The sequence below is a fragment of the Lipotes vexillifer genome, unplaced genomic scaffold (assembly GCF_000442215.2).
Source record: "Lipotes vexillifer unplaced genomic scaffold, Lipotes_vexillifer_v1.1 scaffold293, whole genome shotgun sequence".
NCBI classification, from domain to species: domain Eukaryota; kingdom Metazoa; phylum Chordata; class Mammalia; order Artiodactyla; family Lipotidae; genus Lipotes; species Lipotes vexillifer.
This window is the reverse complement of record NW_006782084.1, coordinates 845887-868702: the sequence shown is the minus strand read 5'-3', so window position 1 is coordinate 868702 and position 22816 is coordinate 845887. Positions and strand designations below refer to the sequence as shown.

General features: G+C 35.3%; 1 protein-coding gene across 3 annotated transcripts in view; it reads left to right on the top strand.

The window, feature by feature from the left end:
- The first annotated feature begins 4977 nt into the window (after nt 1-4977).
- MARCHF7 (membrane associated ring-CH-type finger 7) overlaps nt 4978-22816 on the top strand; it is a 34833-nt gene continuing 16994 nt past the window's right edge. The window contains exons 1-4 of one of the 3 annotated variants that reach the window (XM_007454984.1): nt 4978-5132; nt 16789-16984; nt 18633-18785; nt 20402-21506. In XM_007454984.1, coding sequence (XP_007455046.1) covers nt 4980-5132; nt 16789-16984; nt 18633-18785; nt 20402-21506 — 1607 coding nt within the window. In that variant the 5' untranslated portion in view covers nt 4978-4979. Of the gene's footprint in view, nt 5133-7664; nt 7857-16788; nt 16985-18632; nt 18786-20401; nt 21507-22816 lie in introns of those variants that run through there. The other 2 variants (XM_007454983.1, XM_007454985.1) reach the window with 2 other exon arrangements.

The window sequence follows — 22816 nt, the reverse complement described above, 5'->3', positions numbered from 1 at the left end:
AGATTACATAAGTTTTCTGGTAACACCTACATTGTCAAAATTCAATCAATTTATGTAGAGGAGTTGCCAAAAATAGTTTCATGCAGTATAAATTACAGCTCTCGGAGGACCCTGCCTCTTTGCTTTCTCCCAAGAGCTTTGTTTTGAGAGATTTCCTACTAGGTTAGTTTTATTCTGCAAGTAAGAATTGGGTATAAATATAATCAAAGTAAAATATGAGAGGTATGATTAAGAAGCACTGTTATTAAAGAACCATCTATAGACCTGTATCTTTTTAAAGACATTTTATCTTGCCTTTTAAAATCCTCAACAAATACAGTCCCTTGTTTAGTGTTTGTAGAGCCTTCTTGATAAAATAACAAATTTGCTACTTGTTAAATCTTTTATGGGCTGTTGCATGTCAGTATTTAACCATTAGTATTCTTTCTACTAACGTATGCCTTCTTTAAATGTCCAATTCATAATTCACCTTTTTTTTTTTTTTGCGGTATGCGGGCCTCTCACTGTTGTGCCCTCTCCCGCTGCGGAGCACAGGCCCCGGACGCGCAGGCCCAGCGGCCATGGCCCACGGGCCCAGCCGCTCCGCGGCATGTGGGATCCTCCCGGACCGGGGCACGAACCCGTGTCCCCTGCATAGGCAGGCGGACTCTCAACCACTGCGCCACCAGGGAAGCCCCCTCACCTTTTTATTAAAAATTTTTATATGGATGTATATATAGAATTTATAAAAAGCTGAAGGAAGTAAAGATTTATGTTAGGTGACTGTATGCTTTATCATTCAAACCAGGCCACTTTTAAGAGACGGTGCAAGTACTATTAATAATTGTCCCAGGATAATGAGCACAAATTAGGACTTTTCTGGCCATAAACTGGGACTGGTCTAGGCAAACCAGGAAATATGGTCATCTCTGCTTAAAAGGAAAACAGCAGTCCTTTGCCACACCCTTTACCTCATTCCCAGTCCCGCTTTCCATAGGCAGCAATCCTCACCTTTTAGCTGTTTTAGGATTTACCTTCATATTTCTAAATGATGTGTTCATGATTTTTTAGTATTATATATGTGCTTTTTTATTCACCATTGTCCTTACTTCCCCTACCCACCTCAATCACACAGCATGTTTGTAGCAAGATTGGTACAGTAATCTTATGTTTACACTATCTTAACTATATAAATATTAAAGAGTTCACCGAAACACTGCAGCATCTCCTTTCTTGAACAATAGCTCTGTTTTCCCAAGTTACAAAATTAATGTATTAAATTTGCCCTTTGTTCTAAGTACTCAGCATTTTTTCCCCAATTGTATTATCATCTCTGCCACGAGCCAAAATAGTTTCCGTATGATGCTATTTTTTCCTGAGAATTTGCTTCCATTTTCTGTGATCCTGTTCCAGTCTTGATCAGTTGCTCCCTATGCTTTCTACATAATTTTGTAACTGTTTCCTGGGTTCTGTGTCTGGTTCTTTAATTCTTTACACTCCCATTTTCCTAGGACCTGCTCTTCATTTAACTAACTTCCTATGGTTTTGTTTGTTTTTTAATTGTTTTTTAAAATCTTTCATGTCTGAATACTCTTTTCTCCACCTCACATTTAGTTGCTAGATTGGAGTTCAATGCTAAATTTTTTTCTCAGTACTATAGGCATTGCTTTATTGTCTTGAGAGTTTTTAAAGTTGTAATTAAGAAGCCATTCTGATTACTTTTCTTTTGTATATGACCCGTTTTTCCATTCTTGTAAATTATAGAATCTTCTCTTTCTTTCTGGTGTTCTGAAATTTCAAGATGATAAATGGTACTTAGTGTTGGTCTTTTTTCTTTGATCCTGCCCAGTACTCTTGACCCCTTTCAATGTGGAGATTTGTGTCCTTCAATTCTAGAAAAGTTCTTTCATTTCTTTGATAATTTTCTCTACCTTATTTTGTTTTTTCTCTCTTTCTGTAACCATACTTACCGTCAAATGATCGATAACTCCCCTGGACAATTCTCCTGTTTTTTGAGTTACATTTTCTACTTCTGGGAGGTGTCCCAATCTTTCTGTTGGTTTATTTTAGTGTATCACATTTCTTTTTTAAGTGTGTAACATTTTGAATTTCCACAAGCTGTTCATTATACTGATTGCTTTCTCAAGCATCCTGTTTTTATTTTATGAATGAATGTCTTTTGCTCCCTTTGAGGGTAGTAATTAATTAGCTCCTTTCCCCAGATTTTCTCTTAAATTCCTTTTTTTGTTATTTACTTTAGTCTTATGGGAGGTTTTCCTTCGATACCTAGTGATCCTTGATGTTTGTCTATTAGAGGGAAGCACTAAAAAAAGCTGATTAGAAACTCTTAGTGACTAGTGGACTTTGCTTTGGGTAGGATGGTCAAATGGCAGGCTAGCTGTGTAATTGGAAGCATTCCAAATGTCAGTATCCAGAAATTTTATCTCAGGTATTTTGTTTGGTTTTCTGACAGCATTGTAAAAACAGCACCAGGAAAGAGTTTTTGGGTCTCAACATTGAATATATAGATTTTCTTTTATTCCTTATACTTAACCTTTGCAGAGATGGTTGTATATTTCCTGGGGGGGGGGGCGGTGGGGAGGGTTACATGGGAGATCCTTATTCTCCAGAGAATAAATATCCTGTTTTCGGAAGAATGGTGCTAGAGGGGAGAATTGAGGGTTTTACTGCTCCAAGTACAGATTTTAATTCAGCAACTCCATGCATCATCCCTTTCTTATGATACCTTGTATCTCCAGGTCTTGATTCTTTCTAGGATGCTAAGGCCAACTGCTTTGCTTCCAGTTCCTACCTCTTTCTAGAAAGTACCTAGGGTGTATTTTTTATCCTTTCTGCTGAATTACTCTACCTCTCCTCTGACTTTTTTGGATTTTCCAAATGTAACATTGAAATCTCTTGCCTTTTATGGTCCCTTTTCCTATTCTTTTCATAGTTAAAGCTTTTGGATTCATCGACTGTCATTTTATAGGGGTTTTTGAAAGAGGAACCAAAATAGATGCAGAAGGATAACCTTGTCATGTTTAACTGGGACTTCAAACAGACCTTTTCTGATAAGCTATCTTTGATTTAGTCATGTCCCAGAGTGTAGCTTTTACTCTGGTTTCTCATTAGCTGGATGCTCTTAGTCGAATAATTTTAATTGATACTAGGCTTGTGTTATATCTTTTTCATGTTTGTTGTGTATCCTACTGCAGTATCGGCCATATGTTTTGTTGATGTTTTTGCGTCTTCATCCTCTTTTCTGTCATTGCTTGACACCCTGTTTTTGAGGCAGATAATGAAAAAAATTCTTTTGTAGTAACTTTTAAGGTAGAATGATGCTAAAACTTAGTTGATAAGTTAATGAGTTGAAAGTGAATTAGATATTTTTAACTTAAATGTTTAGATTTGAAGGTTTTAATACAGCAGATATACCTATCTAGGCAAGTGAAGTACATTACTTTTTTCTTGCCTTAATTTCAATCCAATACCAGAAAAATAAGGGAATAATTTTTGACCTTGAAAGTGGGTAACTGGGAGGAGTTGAAGAGATTATCCTGATTTCTTTTTACTGTTACTTTCTTTTGCCCTTCTCTTTTTACTCTCAAGACTGGTGGTATCTCAGTTGTTCAGAGGCATCATTGTAAATCCTTTCCCCAGAAAACTTTAGAAGTTTTTCCTTAATTTATAAAATTAATGTTTTTATAGCAGCCTTACTTGTAATAGCCTAAAACTGGAAACAGTCCAGTGTCCACCTGCAGTAGAATAGACAAATAAATTGTGTGTATTGATACAGTCGAATATTACATAAACTAATTAGAGTGAACTTACTACAACTGCATGCAACAGCAGAATCAGTCTCACAAATATAATGTTGAGCAAATGAAGCCAGACATAAAGGAGTACATGTTGTATGAATCCACTTATAGAGAGAGTTAAAAAAAGGCATAGCTAATGGTGACTCTTGGCATGTGTTGAGGAATGTTTAGTGAAGAAAACTTAGAAATTATTCTAACTTTTGAGAAGAGGAGACAGGAAAACAAATTACAGTGTGTAGTATGATGTCTTTAAAAGAGTATGTAAAAAGTATAAGTAACACTTGATCTTGTTTTAAGACTATGCCCAGGAATTGAATGGGGAATGTATAGACTTTGCAGGCACATACAAAGTCTTGTGAGAGCATATTGTGTTAGGGAATGTACAGATACTACAGTATAGCTAATGCTATGGTATGAGTATCAAACATTCATAATAGGAATAACAAGAGTCAAGGGCTAATTCGTGTAGGATCTTATTTACTTATTTACTTTATTTATTTACTTATTTAGGCTGTGCCAGGTCTTAGTTGTGACACTCGGACTTCTTAGTTGCCGCATGCAGTCTTAGTTGCAGCATGCATGCGGGATCTACTTCCCCGAGCAGGGATCAGACGCGGGCCCCCTGCACTGGGAGTGTGGAGTCTTACCAACTGGACCACTAGGGAAGTCCCTAGGATTTTATATAGAGGAAATTGAATAAGGAAAAGAGCTCAGGCTTTAGAAACAACAAACCTCAGTTTCTCATCACCACTTTTATCATGTTTGCTTCATTTTATGGGCAATAGGGAACCTTTGATGGTCTTCAGACCTCTGCGTGTAGAAGGAGAGTGATGATAATCTCACAGTTTACCATACCATATTCGGTTAATTTTTTTGTACGCGGGCCTCTCACTGTTGTGGCCTCTCCCGTTGCGGAGCACAGGCTCCGGACGCACAGGCTCAGCGGCCATGGCTCACGGGGCCCAGCCGCTCCGCGGCATGTGGGATCTTCCCGGACTGGGGTTCGAACCCGTGTCCCCTGCATCGGCAGGCAGACTCTCAACCACTGCGCCACCAGGGAAGCCCCTGCATGGTTAATTCTTTATTTGAGCTGATCATTAAGGAGAGGATTAAGAATCAAAGGTTTGCATGTTTTCCAAAAGGCAATTAATCAAAATTTGCATTTCACAGGAAACATTAAGAATGGAGTCTAAGCCTTCAAGGATTCCCAGAAGAATTTCTGTTCAACCCTCTAGCTCTTTAAGTGCTAGGATGATGTCTGGAAGCAGAGGAAGTAGTTTAAATGATACCTATCACTCAAGGGACTCTTCATTTAGACTGGATTCTGAATATCAGGTAACATCTTAATTTGGAATGTGTGTACATACACAGTCTCATTTTCAAAATCCTTGGGGCCATGTGATTTTCTGGATTTTAGAAAAGTAGTAGAGTGTGTTTATAACACCCTCAGTTGAATCTGAGGCATCCTGTAATCAAAAGATTAATATATCTGCAGCAGACTGATTTAATGTTCCACACTAGCAAAAACTTAATGTTTTTCAAAGTTTTGAACTTAAGAATTTTGAATAATGGATTGTGGTCATAAGTAAAATGTTCATAGTTTCCAAAGACTTGGAAACCTTCTAACCTAAAAGCATTGAAGTATTAGTTGAGTTAACAGGCTGTCTTTTACATGAATTATGGGGTTTTATTTTTACAGTTAGTAATGAGTTTGCATTGGTTCATAATCTACATAAAGCAATCTAAGTTCCTTTTATGTAGCTAATTTTCCTTAGGACCAATAACACTTTGGTTTTTGAAATAGCTTATTATTGTTATAACAGTGGTTGTAGTATAAAACTGTAAATCTCAGAGGCATGGTTTGTAGCTTTAACACAGTTTATCTTGCTCATCTTTCAAATGTTAAGTTTATCGCATTATTGGCTGAACACCTCATTAAATTGCACGACATTTGCAAAAGTCTGATGTTTCGGTAACTGACCCTAAGAGAATCCTTTAGTGAAAATATCTGTTTAAGTCTTAAGTAATGTTTATATATTTATATATCATGCAATGTACTGTATGACAAAGTCATTTGAAAGTTCTTCTGCGTCGTAATAAGCATTTTATAAAATACTCAGAGAAGCACAAATGAAATAAAATAATTTCTCTAAAATGCCCATATCTACTGCCAACCTGCTGACATTATGTGTACTGTTTACTTGGACTTATTTTAAATGTTGTTTGCTAATGTATTTTTTTACTCTGTTGCTAGGCAAGAGTATGCTTGCCAGAGGTGCAGAATCACATATTTTCCATTCTACAGAAATGTTGTGGGTTAAATGATTGTGACTTGTTAAGAGCACACAATTGGGGGTTTTTCCTATATTAATAAAGTTTTGTCTGCTGATCTTTGTCTAATTTTTCGTATAGCTAATTAGTGAGGAACACAGACTGAAACCAGACTAAAAGTCTTGAATATATTTAGAAAACTTATTGACATGCACTTTAAAATAATATTTTTCAGACTTTTTCTTCCAGTTCTTAATGTCATAGATTATTCTGAAAGTCTAATTTTTCATTGTGGAAGTTAAACAAATGCAAACATGTAAAAAAATTTTAAATGTTTTATTGGTTCTTAATAAGATTAATCAGTTTTATAATTTAGTGTTTTCCTTAATGTTTTTCAGTTATTTTAAGTGGCTTCCAATCTTTTTTTTTTTCTTTCTTTAATGGGTTATAGGAATATTTCCAATCTTGTCAACTGTTCATAGGCTGCTTTGCTCTTTTAGTTTTGATTTAGGAACTGAAATTCCTGTGTTCTTGAGGAAAGTACTTTCCTGTTTCCTCTTCTGTGAAATGGTGATAATGGTAATTTTCTCACATAGTTACTGTTAAAATTAATTGGAAGAAATAATACATGTAAAGCACTTAGAACAACAGTGCCTGGAACCTAGTAAGAGTTCAGATGTTACAGCTTATAATTATGATTGTTACTGCTGTTGTTATCATTTCCTGGCTTTCCATTGGTTTAAATAGATAATTAATATCCTTAGGGGATAGTATAATATGTTATCAGAATATTTAAATTATATATCACACATTTAGTTTTATTTAATATTCTTAAGATTATTCAGCAAGATGTGTATCTAATGAATGAAAGAGACCTTTGAATATCAAAGGGAACTTTTTTGGTTAATTGCTGATATTTTCTGACTCAAAACCAGCTGGGACACAACACTCCCCCCCCCCTTTTTTTAAAATTACTTGTTTATTTATTTATTGGCTGCGTTGGGTCTTCGTTGCTGTGCGCGGGCTTTCTCTAGTTGCGGCCAGTGAGGGCTACTCTTTGTTGCAGTGTGCGGGCTTCTCATTGCGGTGGCTTCTCTTTGTTGCAGAGCACAGGCTGTAGGCACGTGGGCTGCAGTAGTTGTGGCACGGGGGCTCAGTAGTTGTGACTTGCAGGCTCTAGAGCGCAGCCTCAGTAGTTGTGGTACACAGGCTTAGTTGCTTCGTGGCATATGGGATCTTCCCGGACCAGGGATCGAACCCTTGTCTTCTGCATTGGCAGGTGGATTCTTAACCACTGTGCCATCAGGGAAGTCCCTCCCCTTCTTTATTAGTGAACCTTGAGAAAAGAGGGTCAGAACAGGGCATAGTAGTTCAATCTCATTTACGTTATGGATCAGATGATAAGAAAACACCTTATTTGTACAGTGCTTGACATTTTGCAGCACATTTTTAATTTTTAATCTTAGTTAAATAGGACAGATGCTTGTGTCATTTCATAAATAAAGATCTGAAATCTGGAAAGATAAGTGGTTTCTCCCAGTTCCAGGATTAGTATACAGTGTGCCTGAGCTGAAGAATCTAAGACTTCTGGATAGCATTGTGTCTTTGGCAAATGTAGGTTCTAAGTTCCAAACAGTTGATTTTCAAAATGTCTTTTGGTTCTTGGCCATTTGTAAGCTGGGCTGCCTCTGCTGTTAATCTTGCCGATATTTCTGTTACTCTATCTTTAAATTTTTGTTACAATTTGAATGGTAGAAAACTGTGATCACCTTAATCTCTTTGGCAACAGTAAGTAGAATTTTAGATATTTTTGGAAAGAGAATTTAATTTATGTAATTCATGTAGTTAAAAGTGAAAATTTGGGAGTATTCTGTGAATATGTAATTATTTTTGTTACTTTTATATATTTTTCTGTAACTTAATTTAAGCAACCCTTAATCCCACTTCTTGCTTTTTGGAGAGATTGATTACTTTTAATATGAAATAATAAAATAGGATTTTTATGGAGGTTCTAGGTGTTGTTTTTTAAAAATTTTATTTATTTATTTATTTATTTATTTATTTTGCGGTACGCGGGCCTCTCACTGTTGTGGCCCCTCCCGCTGCGGAACACAGGCTCCGGATGCGCAGGCCCAGCAGCCATGGCTCATGGGCCCAGCCACTCCACGGCACGCGGGATCCTCCCAGACCGGGGCACGAACCCGTGTCCCCTGCATCGGCAGGTGGGCTCCCAACCACTGCGCCACCAGGGAAGCCCTCTAGGTGTTTTTTACATCTTTTTCTAGTTTGTATATTAAGTTACAGAACTCAGTACTATTGCGTATTTTGCAAAGTATGTATTTTCAAGAATTAAAATAACCAATGGTCATTAACCTTTTTTTTGCTCATTTTGGTTTGTTTATCTGCTACAAAGGTAGTTTCCAGGGAAATATATACATATATACATACACACACACACACACACACATACACACACAATTAGACAAGAAAATGAAAATAGTTTTAAATGCAATCAGGAAAATACAAATAAAATATTGAGAGTGAGTTAAGGTTGGTTATAACATTGATATGCATTTGTAAGCCCATGGCAGTATTCTAAAGTTAAACTTCGGCCCTTGTGTGGGTGTCAGGGAGATCACAGGGAAGCACAACCAGGTCTATAAGGTGTTTTGTTCATAAGAAAAGGAAGCAGTGCTTGGCAGTTTAGTCTGAAAGCGGGGACAGTGAATGATATAGAAGACAGTGTCTTCAGGGCAGTATTCATACTATAAGTATATACCTAGTTTAGTGAAACTTTCTTGGTAAACAGTATATGCAAAGGACATGATGTCAAACTACAGGTCAGTGAAAACAGTTCTGTAAAGGGACAACAGAGTGATCTAAATATTAACATTCTTGTAGTCTGTCTTGATCCAGATATGAATCCTAGGATATTTTGAGGGATAAATGAACTCCTAGTCATTCCATTTTGTGTAAATATAAGGTTTCTTACCTAGATTTCTCATAAAGTTGGGCATCATGAATCCGTACATTCTTAAGATCAGCTGTCTTTTTTGTGATAATTGAGAAGACTGCTCATTCTGAATAGAAACTAGAATGTAAGACTTCTGCATTAGCCTGGATATGGATACTCTCCAGCACATGAATATTTAAAATAAAGAAGAGGTCAAAGTTTTAAGTTGTTGCTTATGGTCTGGAAAATTTTTGAAGCAGGAATTGTCAGTCATCACAGTCAAGGTATTGATTCATGGAAATGAGAAGCCAAGGAAGAGCATTTTATTCTGGACTTGCTGCCATTACTGTGCATTATATGATTTCTCTTGATTAAGCGTTGTCCAGTGGATAACATTGGTTGCATTTGCAGCAATTGTTAAGATTATTTTTTTAATAATAGCTTTATTAAGATATAAATCAGATAACATATGACTTGCCCATTTAAAGTGTACAATTCAGTGATTTTTAGTGTATTCGCAGAATTGTGCAAACCATTGCCATAGTCAACTTCAGAATCTTTCATTACCTCAAGAGAATATCCCAGATCTTTTAGCTGTCACTACACTGTCTCCCTCCTCTCCCCCTCAGCAATAAGCAACCACTAATCTACTTTCTGTCTCTGTAGATTTCCTTATTTGGAACTTTCATATACATGAGTAGAAACATTCTGTGTGGGCTTTTATTACTAGCTTGTCTTACATAGCATGTTTGTTTAAAGTTCATCTACATGATGATAGCAGTATCAGCATTTCATTTCTTTTTATGGATGAATAATATTCCATTGTATGGATGTACTACATTTTGTTAATTCATTCAACCACTGATGGACATTTGGGATGTTTTCACCTTTTGGCTATTATGAATAATGCTGCTGTAAGCATTCATGTGCAAGGCTCTCTGTGGACTAATGTTTTCAGTTATCTTGGGTATATACCTAAGAGTAGATTTGCTGAATCATACATACAGTAACTCTGTGTTCAGTTTTTTGAGGAACTGCTACACTGTTTTCCAAACTGGCTGGGCCATTTTATATTCCCACAGAAGTTATACATGAAAGTTCTGATCTCTTCATCCTTTCCTGTACTTATCTTACATTTTGATTCTGGCCATCCTGTCGTGGGTGTGAAGTGTAGTATCTTGTAGTTTTGATTTGGATTTCCTTGGTGACTCAGGATGTTGAGCATTTTTTCATGTGCTGATTAGCTATTTTTATATTTTTGGAGAAATGTCTATTCAGATCTTTTGCTCATTTTTAAATCAGTTTATTTGTCATTTTATTATTGAATTGTAAGAGTTTTTAGTTTCAAATTCAAATTCTACTTTTTCATTGCTGATATATAGTAAAACAATTGACTTTTGTATATTAGCCTTGTATCCTGAAACCTTTCTATAATTATTAGTTAGTTCCAGGAGTTTTTCTTTCAGATTTTCTGTATAATCATGTCATCTGCAAGTAAGGTCTTTCTTCCCAATCTGTATACCTTTTACTTTATTTTCTTGCCTTATTGCATTAGCTAGAACTTCCAGTACAGTGTTGAAAAAGAGTGGTGAAGTGAAAATAGCAAAGAACAGAACATAAGTAAATGAAATAGAGACTAAAAAGACAAAAGGATAAGTGAAATAAGAGGTGGCGTTTTGAAAAGATAAACAAAATAGACATATCTTTAGCTAGACTCACCAAGAAAAAAAAAGACTCAAATAAATAAAACCAAAAATGAAAGAGGAGATGTTACAAATGATACCACAAAAATAAAAAGTAGCATAAGGGACTACTATGAACAGTTATACACCAAAAGATTGGACAACCTTTAAGAAATGGATAAATTCCTAGAAACACAAAACCTATGAAGATTGAATCATGAAGAATTAGAAAATCTGAGCAGACCAGTAATGAGTAAGGAGATTTAATCAGTAATCAAAAGCCTCCCAACAAAAAAAGTCTGGGATCAGAACACTTATTAATTCTACCAAACATTCAAAGAATTAATACCAATCTTTCTCAAACTCTTCCAAAAAATAGAAGAGGGGTAACACTCCTTAACTCATTTTATGAAGCCAGCATTACCCTAATATCAGCACTAGCCAAGGACACTACAAGAGAAGAAAATTAAAGGCTAGTGTCCATGATGAACATAAATGCAAAACTCCTCTACAGAATATTAGCAAACTGAATTCAGCAATAATTTAAAAGGATAGTATACCACGGTCAAGGGAGATTTTATCCCTGGCTTACAAGAACGATGGTTTAACATCTGCGTATTAATTAACATGGTACACTACATTAACTAAATGAAGGCTAAAAATCATATCATCTCAATAGATGCAGAAAAAGCATTGGACAAAATTCAGCATTCATTTATGATAAAAACTGAACAAAATGGGTGTCAAGGGAACATACCTCATTGTAATAAAGGCCATATATGACAAGCCCAGAGCTAACATCATACTAACTGGAGAAATGTGAAAAACTTTTCCTCTGAGATCAGGAGCAAGATGAGATAAGGATGCCCACTCTTGCCACTTTTATTCAGTATAGTATTGGAAGTCCTAGCCAGAGCAATCAGATAAGAAAAAGGAATAAAAGGAATCCAAATTGGAAAGGAGGAAGTAAAACTATCAGTATTTGCAGATGATATAATACTATATATAGAAAAATTTAAAGACCCCATCAGAAAACAACTAATAAATGAATTTGGTGAAGCTGCAAGATATAAAATCAATAAACAAAAATCTGTTGTGTCAGAGAAATTAAGAAAACAATCCAATTTACAGTTGCATCAAAAAGAATAAAATACCTAGGAATAAATTTAGCCAAGGAAGTGAAAGACCTCTACACTGAAAGCTATAAGACATTGATGAAAGAAATCGAAGAAGACACAAATGAGTGGAAAGATATTCCATGCTCATGGGTTGGAAGAATTAATATTCTTAAAATATCTGTACTGCCCAAAGCAGAGTATAGAATGGGTGAAGGTGGTCAAAAGTTACAAAATTCCAGTTATAAAATAAATCATGGGGATGTAGTGTACAGAATGGTGACTATAATTAATAATACTATATTGTGTATTTGAAAGTTGCTAAGAGAGTAGATTTTAAAAGTTCTCATCACAAGGAAAAAATTATACTATGTAGTGGGGAATGTTAAGTAGAATTATTGTGGTGGTCATTATATATGTGTGTCTATATATAATTACGTTGTGCACTAGAAAATGATATAATGTTACATATCAATATATGTCAGTTTTTAAAAAAAGAAAAAAAGCAGTGAGAAAGGACATCCTTGCCTTGTACCTGATCTTGGTGTGAAGGCTTTTGAGTTTCTCTCCATTAAATATAATGTTAACTGTACATTCTTTGCATTCTTTATCAAGTTGAGGAAGTTACCTTCTATTTCTAGTTTGCTGAGAGTTTTTAATCATAAAGGGGTATTGGATTTTGTACTTTTTTGGATTCAGTTTGCTATTTTTTTTTTTCTTGCTGCATCACATGGCTTGCAGGATCTTAGTACCCTGACCAGGGATTAAACCCAAGCCACAGCAGTGAAAGCACCAGGTCCTAACCACTATACTGTCAGGGACTTCCCGATTTGCTCATATTTTGTTCAGGATTTTTGCATCTGTGTTCATGAGAGAGAATGCACTATAGATTTCTTTCCTTATTAAGTCTTTGTCTGGTTTTGGAATTAAGGTAGTGCTGGCCTCATCATATCTTAGAATGAGTTAGGAAGTATTTTCTCTGCTGCTTTCCTCTGAAAGAGATTGTAGAGAATTAGTATGATTTCTTCCTTAAATGTTTGATTGAATTCTCCAGTGAACCCATGTGGGCTTGGTGTTTTCTGTTTTGAAAGCTTACTCTTGATTCAGGTTATGAGTTATATGTTTTTATATATTCTAGTTACAAGTTCCTAACTAGGTATATGATTTACAAATATTTTCTCATTAAGGTTCTTTTTTGCTGTACTGTTTTAAGGGCATATGCATTGGGAATATTTTTTAGCCTTTTTTAGAAGTAATTATTTTCTGAATGCAAATACTGACTTATACAATACTAATGGTAAATAAATAATGATTTCATTGACTGTCCTTCCCGAAAACCTCTTGTTGGAAGGACAACCTAAATAAGTATCATGAAGATAAAAATAAATAAGTAAATAAAATGAAAATTGGATGCCTGCTAGTAGTTACAGAATGTTTGTAAACTTCCCTTCTATCAAGTTTTCAAACTGTTTAATATGATTTCTCAGATACACAAAGTAGTATTCAGCTACTTTGGTTGGGCTAGACAGCCCCCTGCACATACCATGCAATTTTCCTTTCTAATCACAGATAACCTTTTGAGAGTAACCCATAAAAATTGTTTATTACAGGAGCCAAATCTGTTACTTATTTGGGGTAGAGACTGGAAATTTAGTGAAAATGAGAGAGAACTCCATGGAACTTGAATGGATATTTAATAATTCTATCCACTTCTTATTTTCATATGAATGTTCTTAGTCTGGAGGTAATGAATGCAACAAGATTAATTGGACTTAACAAATTAAAAAACTAGTGAGTCAAGTGATACCATGAAGAGACTGAAAAGACAACTTACAGAATGGGAGAAAATATTTGTAAACAATATGCTATCTGACAAGGAACTTGTAACCAGACTATGTAAAGAACTCTTACATCCTAACAATAAAAAAAAACCCAGTTTAAAATGGGCGAAGGACCTGAATAGACATGTGTCCAGAGATGTACAAATGGCCAATGAACGCATAAATAGATGCTCAACATCAGCCATTAGGAAATGCAAATGTACACTATAATGAGACACCACTTCATACCCACTAGAATGGCTAAAATAAAATTAAAAAGTGAGACAATAACAAGAGTTGACAAGGTTGTGGAGAAATTTGGACCCTCATAAATTGCTTGTAGGGTTTTAAACTGGTACAGCCACTTTGGAAAACAGTTTATTAATTATTCTAAAAGTCAAACTTTGAGGTATTATATGACCCATTAGTTACACCCAAGAAAATTAGAAACATGTCTACACAAAACTTGAACACAGACGTTCATAGTAGCATTATTCATAACAGCTAAGAAGTGCAAACAACCCCAAAAGTACTTTTTTAAGCATCTGGTGTCTACAAGGCAGTATACTTAAGTATACTTTGGAGACAGACTCTTCCTGATTTCGTTTGGCCACCAGTAGTTTTAGATAGCAAAAGAGATAAGATAGTGTATAAATGAACCCCATCCTTTATTTAATTGTTAAAAGAATTCAGAGGGGAAAAAAGCTAATTGCTTCAGACTGACAATATTTGAACAGTGGACAAAATTGGATTGGTAGGAACCAGGGAAAAGTCTGACTTTGAATTTAAGCGAGCAGAAGAATTGGTCAGACTTTATTTCTCCTCTCCTATACTGAGTATTTTTGTCTCTGGGATGACATACAGGCTACCTTTTAGAGTTGTGAGTCATGAAAATTGCCGAACAGTGAGTGTGTCTTTATCTCACCAGTGGCCAGTGTCAGAAAACTGGAGTGACTTTATAGACTTTTTGTTCATTTCTCACGTTGTCTCTAAGTTTGATGAATTTTTATCTTTTATAATGGCTCTCTATTCCCATTACTTTCGTCCCAAGGAACGAAAGTAATGGGAATTACTAGCATTTCTTGCTAGTCCAGTGACTTCCTGATTTGCCCACTTTTTGTCCATCCCACTCCTTTAACCTTCCACAGTGCTCTAAAGATATTTCTGAGTAGTTGATCTGATGGTATTACCTCCTTCAGTAGCTCCTAAAGTCTTATTTGTGGAGGTGCTATTCAGTAACAATTTGTCCAGTCCATGCAAAATGAGAAAAATAAGGACAAGTTAGGAATTTTGTACAAGTAAAATTTATTCACCTTACAAGTCTGTTTTATTCTGTTATGTTCTTGTTTTAGGAGCATATAAAATGCCCTTTTTAAAAGATTGGGGAATGGGGTTAGGTGGTATTCGCTATTTTCGTTTTCCTTACCTGTCAAAAGCGGCGGTAATTTCTAAATTTTAAATCAAACCATTTTTAAAAAAATTTTGGTCTTTGATATTCAAAGGTCTTAGAACCACTGGCCTGCAGGATTAAGTCCCTGATACCTTGACAATGGCACATAAAATGATTTCATTTTGAAATATCTCGTGAATTTCATCTCATGTGCTATTCCAGTTCATTGATCGGGGGCTCTGTGGACAACTTGGTGTGAAAGGCTTGTGAGACCAAGTTTGTGCTAAGCTGAGGAGTTCTACATTTAATTAGCAAAATATTGAATGGGCAAGGGATGGATGAAATCCTGATATGCCCATTCCTGCTTTTTCAGCTTTGCATCTTCTGCTTTTCCATGTATGTGCACAGTTTATTCTGTAGTTACCATGGACTAATACAGTTCCCTGAATGCATGCAGTATGCTTCTCATAATTAAAAGATAATCGGAGATCAAGTAAGTAGTAATGCCTTAGAAGAATTCCCATGGCAGAATAGTTAAGACATCTTTTTATCTTTTTGTGTTGTCTGTCTATAATCTCCTTCCTCATTTGCCTACTCAGTGAACTCCACCTATGGAGTTCATAGTTATCACCTATGCATTCTCCTGCTTTCCTCAGACAGTTTTTTCTTTTCTGTAAAACTTTCAACATATCTCCTATTACAGTACTTATTTATATTATACCTATTTATTTGTTTATCTGTACTCTAAAACTCTTTGATGGAACACATTATTTGGGCTCTTACGTTTATAATACTAGGTTAATATAGACTGAATTTATGGCCCATGATAACATTCCATTTTTAACTTTTGTCAAGAAATAAAACACTTTAAAGAATGTTGTTTCATTTTAATATTCTTCAATAAAATGAACTACTTACCATCTGCTTACATGTTAAAATGGTTTATAAATGTCTTTTTTCCTTTATTTCCTAGAATAAAAGTTATTTCCTAGAAATAACTTTTATGTTAGTGCTAAGTGTCTTCAGGCAGTTCAGAGATTATGTGTCAAATTCGTCCTTCTTGGTCTCTTTCTGTGTGTGCGTGTGTGTGTGTGTGTGTGTGTATTTGTACATTGTAACTTCTGTGTTATTTCATGTTGTACATATAATTATATGTTTAAAGAAAAAACCTTGAGCTTAAAGTTTTACAGTATGTAGTTTTAGCTGTTTCTTCCTTCACTGATGAAAAAATTCCATATATTAGGATTTTTTTTTTAGTACCATTTATAGTGTTTTACTGTATTCCTGAGATGGACATAAGATCCAGATACATTTTATACTAGTTGAAAATCTTATAGTGGAGTATTCACAGTCACTTTCTATATTGGTGCCTTTCTTGGTGTTCTGTCTATCTCTAAGAAGAGGAAACAAGGTTCCTCAAAAGGTTAATATTAAACCAGGAGAACAAAATGATTACATATAGTTTTTACTCTTCAGTGTTTCCTAGACTAGTGTCTATATTCAGTTACATAGAAGACATAATCTAAATCAGATTGGTTACCTAGCAAAGTACAATTAAAGTATAAAGTAAAGGGACAAGTGGTAGAAGGGAACAAAGACTATGAAAAACCTACATGGTAGAAAAATTTGTGTCTGTGAGGAATGAATGGTCCTTGGGGATTTATTAGAGCACTGTAGATTAAATGTAATATTTAAATTTAATATTTAAAAATTGCAAGTGTTTTATTGTTCCTTTAAAAAAAATTTTTTTTAACTTACAGTCTACATCTGCATCAGCATCTGCATTACCATTTCAGTCTACGTGGTATAGTGAGTCTGAGATAACTCAGGGAGCACGCTCAAGATCGCAAAACCAGCAACGGGATCATGATTCAAAAAGACCTAAACTTTCCTGTACAAACTGTACATCTACCTCAGCTGGGAGAAGTGTTGGACATGGTTTAAATGCAGTATCAGGTAATAATTAAATTTGTATAAATATAAATCACTGTATATGTATTTTGGACAAAAGCCCTTTTCCCAAGATGTAGTGTACTAATAAGCAAGTAGATTGCACATAAGACTGGGTCAGAAATAGAGCAGAGTTTCCAAAATCTTACCTTAAGTTAGTGCTAGAACTGAAATTAACTCTTCATCTTGGATTTTTGTTCTAAATTTGGTACAGATATCTTACACAAACAGGATATTAGCAGATTTTAATTAATTAGAATAGCTGATACATATGGTAATAAAATTAGTAAAAGTGACATGTATTCTGCTGGTTATATAGGAGGTAAATTTTAAAATTGTTACTAAGAAAGCCAGATTTACTGATACATGTTTCCTTAGCATATTTTTTGTAAATAATAAACATTGTGCTATATAACACATATTTTCAGAAAATGTAGAAATTCTTTAGTTAAACAAAAAATAGTTGGTGGTATTCTAGTGGGTGTTCTGTACAAGGAATTAGAAAGCTATGGTTCTTGTCCTCTAACTATGTGACATTGGACAAGTCACTTTACCACTCTGGTATGAAAGACTTATGCATAAAGCTCCATGCTTAGTATCTTGTACTCACAGATACTAAGATACAGGCACACATTTGTTGCACAAATTGAAAAGATCTTTTGTTGAGAGGTACTTCCTCACTTATACTTCTCTTCAAATGAAACACTAGCCAATGCCTGAAATAGTTTTAAGGTAAGATAAACCTTGTGATGACACAGTTGGAGAATAAAGTTCTTGAAATGCATATGTACTACTAATTGAATTAGTGTAAGCGATTCCTTTCTATTTCGATAGGCAGGACCGCCATGGGAAAGACACTGCCCATCTGAAGGATTTTAAGAGTAGTGTGATGGGTAAGAGCAGACTGACCTTAACTTTGTAGACAAATACCACTGTGTAGAGCTACTTTTGTTCTCCTCTGGTCTGTGAAGGCATAGCATTAACCCTGGGCCGTTTCCCTTAACGAAGGGAAATTATTAAGGCTATTAGGACTAGGAGAGGAAGACCCAGAATTTCAAGGTAAATGGTGAGGGGGGAAAGTTTTGAGACTTAGTTTTTAATTTCTTTTTAAATGAAATCATATCTAACAAAGTTTAGATTATAATTGCAATGATACATTACTTCTTAGCATAAGAATGAACCAAATATGGTGGCAATAATAGTTCTGACAAAATAGTATTATAATCTACAGTATAACCTCTTTCATTTCAAGATGGCTTTGATTTTGATTTTGGCTGTTCTCCAACATCACTTTGATCAACTTTTCATGAAATTCTGCATCTTTGGCAAGCTTTATATTTTTGTTCTGTAATCATTTTACGTCATGTTTATATATCGTACGGTCAGATGTTCTAGAGAGTGAGACGTTGACATCCTAGATGGGGGTAGATTATAGTATTAGAGAAGGATGTGTTTGAGTAGGAGATAATTTTATAAATGATTATTTCACTAGTGAATAATTTATGTTTTGCTCAGTTTTGCTTTTGATTGCAACTGTGTAACTGGGGATTCCTGTAATAAACCATAATTACCTCTCTCTGTAATACTGAAGATCTGTTGTCATCAGAAACCCTGAAAGCTTTCTCTGAATTAAGACTTCTTCAATTATTTTAAGATTCTTCTTGGAGGCATAGTCAAGTTCCTAGATCTTCATCAGTGGTACTTGGATCATTTGGAACTGACTTAATGAGAGAGAGGAGAGCAGATTCCTCCATTAGTAATCTTATGGATTATAGTCACCGAAGTGGTGATTTCACAACTTCATCATGTATGTATAAACTATATTGTTATGCATAATTTATCTAATAATGTTACATTTTTGTCTTTGTATGTATCGTTAAAATCACAGTACAAAGGAATAAATGAAGTGAATATTGTGAAGATTTAGAATACAGGATAGCTTGATATGTTTTCAACGTTATTTGTCATTTTACTTTTAAAAATGTAAACAATATAAAATATTTAGATATACATGAGTATCCAGATTCTGTCTGCCTATAATTTTTTCACTCTTAAGAATGTATGTTTTACATATACTTGATAATTCTTGTATACTACAATATAATTTGCCTTGTGAATTAACTAAAACTTGAAATCATCATTTTAAGACATAATTTAGAATTCCTTTAGTTTAACATGAATTTGTCTTTATTTTCATTTAGTTGAAATAAAGACCCACACTGTTTGTGTCAGTGTACATAAGCCAAAACTTTAAAAAAAAATAGAAGTCCAATGCACTGTCCATTGTGCAACAGAGCCACCTTAAAAAAAATAAATGCCATAAACCAGTAATACTAAATGAAGATAAAAGGTGCTAATTGAAGTTGAGAAATATAGCAGATAGAAGTGGAATTTGATTTACAGAGAAGAAAATACATTTCTATTTAAAGATTTAACTAGATTATTTTAAATAATCTATTGGGGCAAGCCATTGCTTTATTTAAGACAAGTGAAAGCATCTTTTCATTTGCTTGGCTTTGGGTGGAGGAGCTTTAGTAGACAGTGTCGGTAGCTTCTCGGTTTGGGGGGTAAAAATATACAGAATAGAATTGATTTAGTCCCTAACAGTTAATCCTTCCATGAGGCACCATGTATTAGCACAGTAGCAATCTAGCTGTTAAACTAGATGTATGGATGAATATTCTTTATGAAGGAATGCTTTGGTATTTCTCTTTCCATTTGATGATTAGAACCATCAGTAGTGTACTATTAAAATCGCAGATGCCAGGGCTCTCTTCTGACTCAGTATTAGGGGGGGAAAAAATAAAGCATAGTTATGTCTGATGAGTAACCGGATATAAGAGTCACTGCTGTTAACCTGAAAGAAAAGATAAAACATTGGAGAAATTTTGAACTGTTAGCATGGTTTGCTGTAAAATTATAAGGGTGATAGTATTTATATGAAATAATGTTTGTTTTTGTTCCAGAGTAAGAAAAATCTCTAAAACACTCTATTATTATTTTGCTTTTACTTGTTATGAGTCATTTACCTTGAATTTGTTTGCCCATTTAACATCCCTTATCCATTTAGATGTTAGATATTCTTCTACCATATCAATTTCTGATTAATAAATTCAGCTGTTTTAACTTCATCAAGTTGGTAGATTGATGTTTGCCTCTCATAAGCTATAATACATTTCTTACTTTAAAAATTTGTAATGCTGACTTTATACAGCAGTATTGGATTTTACCAAAGGTATAGAAAGATAGATAAATATGTTTATTTTTTCTGTAATAATAGTTAAGCTGTGTAGTTATAATATGCCAGTATTCAGTTTGAATCCAGTGTTTAATTTTGGCAGTGATTAGTGGTTAATAGACACAACCTTAATAATGCACAAATTTTTCATGTAATTGACTACCTTTCCTTTCTTTCAAAAATAGATGTTCAAGACAGAGTTCCTTCTTCATATTCACAAGGAGCAAGACCAAAAGAGAACTCATTGAGCACTTTACAATTGAACACATCATCTACGAATCACCAAATGCCTTCTGAACATCAGACCATACCATGTTCTAGGGACTCTGGTAGAAATTCTTTAAGATCAAATTTTTCTCCAAGAGAATTAGAATCTCCCCAAAGCAGTATACAGCCTGGATTTTCTTATATTTCAAATAGAGGTGAAACCTCAACTATAGGCAGTTCAAATAGGGTTGGCTCATCTCAAAGATCATTTCAAGAATCTTCTGACAATGAAGGTAGACGTACAACAAGGAGATTGCTGTCACGTATAGCTTCTAGTATGTCATCTACTTTTTTTTCACGAAGGTCTAGTCAGGATTCCTTGAATACAAGATCATTGAGTTCTGAGAATTCTTACATTTCTCCAAGAATCTTGACAGCTTCACAGTCTCGGAATGCAGCATCGGCTTCTGATGGTCCTGATAATAGGGCATCCGAAGCTTCTCAGGGATTTCGATTTCTTCGGCGAAGATGGGGTTTGTCATCTCTTAGCCAAAATCATAGCTCTGAGCCAGATTCCCAAAATTTTAACCAAGAATCTGAAGGTAGAAATACAGGACCATGGTTATCTTCCTCACTTAGAAATAGATGCACACCTTTGTTCTCTAGAAGGAGGCGAGAGGGACGAGATGAATCTTCAAGGATATCTACCTCTGATATACCATCTAGATCTCATCATATTTTTAGAAGAGAATCAAATGAAGTGGTTCACCTTGAAGCACAGAGTGATCCCCTTGGGGCTACTGCCAGCAGACCACAAGCATCTGCAGCACCAAGCAGTGCTGCTATGAGTGGCTCCACATCGGATTCGGCTCACAGTGGACGAAGTACAGGAATAACAGGGATCCTTCCTGGTTCCTTATTCCGATTTGCAGTGCCCCCAACACTTGGAAGTAATTTGACCGACAATGTCATGATCACTGTAGATATTATTCCTTCAGGTTGGAGTTCATCTGATGGAAGAAATGATAAAACTAAAAGTGTACCCTCAAGAGACCCAGAAAGACTGCAAAAAATAAAAGAGAGGTAAGTTTGAATACCTGTCTTAAGCCTGTGAAGAACAGATGAGAGAAAGAACTGTGTGTTTATAAAATGGTTTCTCATAAGAGTGATGTCTGAGGCTTCCCTGGTGGCGCAGTGGTTGAGAGTCCGCCTGCTGATGCAGGGGATATGGGTTCGTGCCCCAGTCCAGGAAGATCCCACGTGCCGCGGAGCAGCTGGGCCCGTGAGCCATGGCCGTTGAGCCTGCACGTCTGGAGCCTGTGCTCCGCAATGGGAGAGGCCACGGCAGTGAGAGGCCTGCATACCCCCCCGCCAAAAAAAAAAGTGATGTCTGAAATTTCTTGCCTTAAAATGTACATCCAGTAAGATGTTAGCGTCTTGCTCAGAGGTAAAATGGATGAGAATTAATACTGGTGGTGGGCACTGGGGGTGTAGATTGCATTGGGAAATAATCTAAAGGTTATTTTTAACCAGCTTTGGCTACAGATACATGTAGATATATGTATATATAAAATATACAAAATCTTAATATACAAATATACAAATTTTACATATACAAAATCTTAATCTCTTACCCTGTTTCTAGGTAGACTAGTGCTAAATGGGATTGGTAAAGCTGCCCAAGTCTTTGTGGATTATCAAGACAATGTTTCAGCCTTTAATAATATCAGTTATTAGGACTTGCCTGTTGGTCCAGTGGCCAAGACTCTGCGCTCCCAATGCAGGGGGCCTGGGTTTGATCCCTGGTCAGGGAACTAGATCCCACATGCCACAGCTAAGAGTTTGTATGCCGCAGCTAAAGATCCCACGTGCCACAACTAAGACCCAGTGCAGCAAAATAAATAAATAACAAAAAAATAAGATCATTTATTTGTATTTCTCACTTCACATCTTTTTTGGAATAAGGTAAAATCGTTGCCACAAATTTTAAAATTTTGTTTTTGAAGTCCAAATGTATACTGAATATTCTTTATATTTTGTGACTATGTGACAGAGATATCAGTTTAAATTCAGGGCTTAGAATTTTTTTATTCATGTGAAATCTTTTGTAGAGTTTAGTTGCTTCAAAATCTTTGGGAAAGGGCTTCCCTGGTGGCTCAGTGGTTGAGGGTCCTGTTTACCCTACCTCTCAAAAAGAAAATTTCTGTCTTTAAAACTTCAAGGAATCAAAATCTCTGTGTATATATTTCATCCTAAAGGATCATGAAAATTGCATCATTCAGTATTTGGTTCAGGTTTAAAAAAGGTAAGATTAAACTTCTTATAATATCAGAAGAGGGAGGGAGAATCTGCAAATGTCATCTTTGGTAGTAATGGGCTAAGAGCTATAAAAT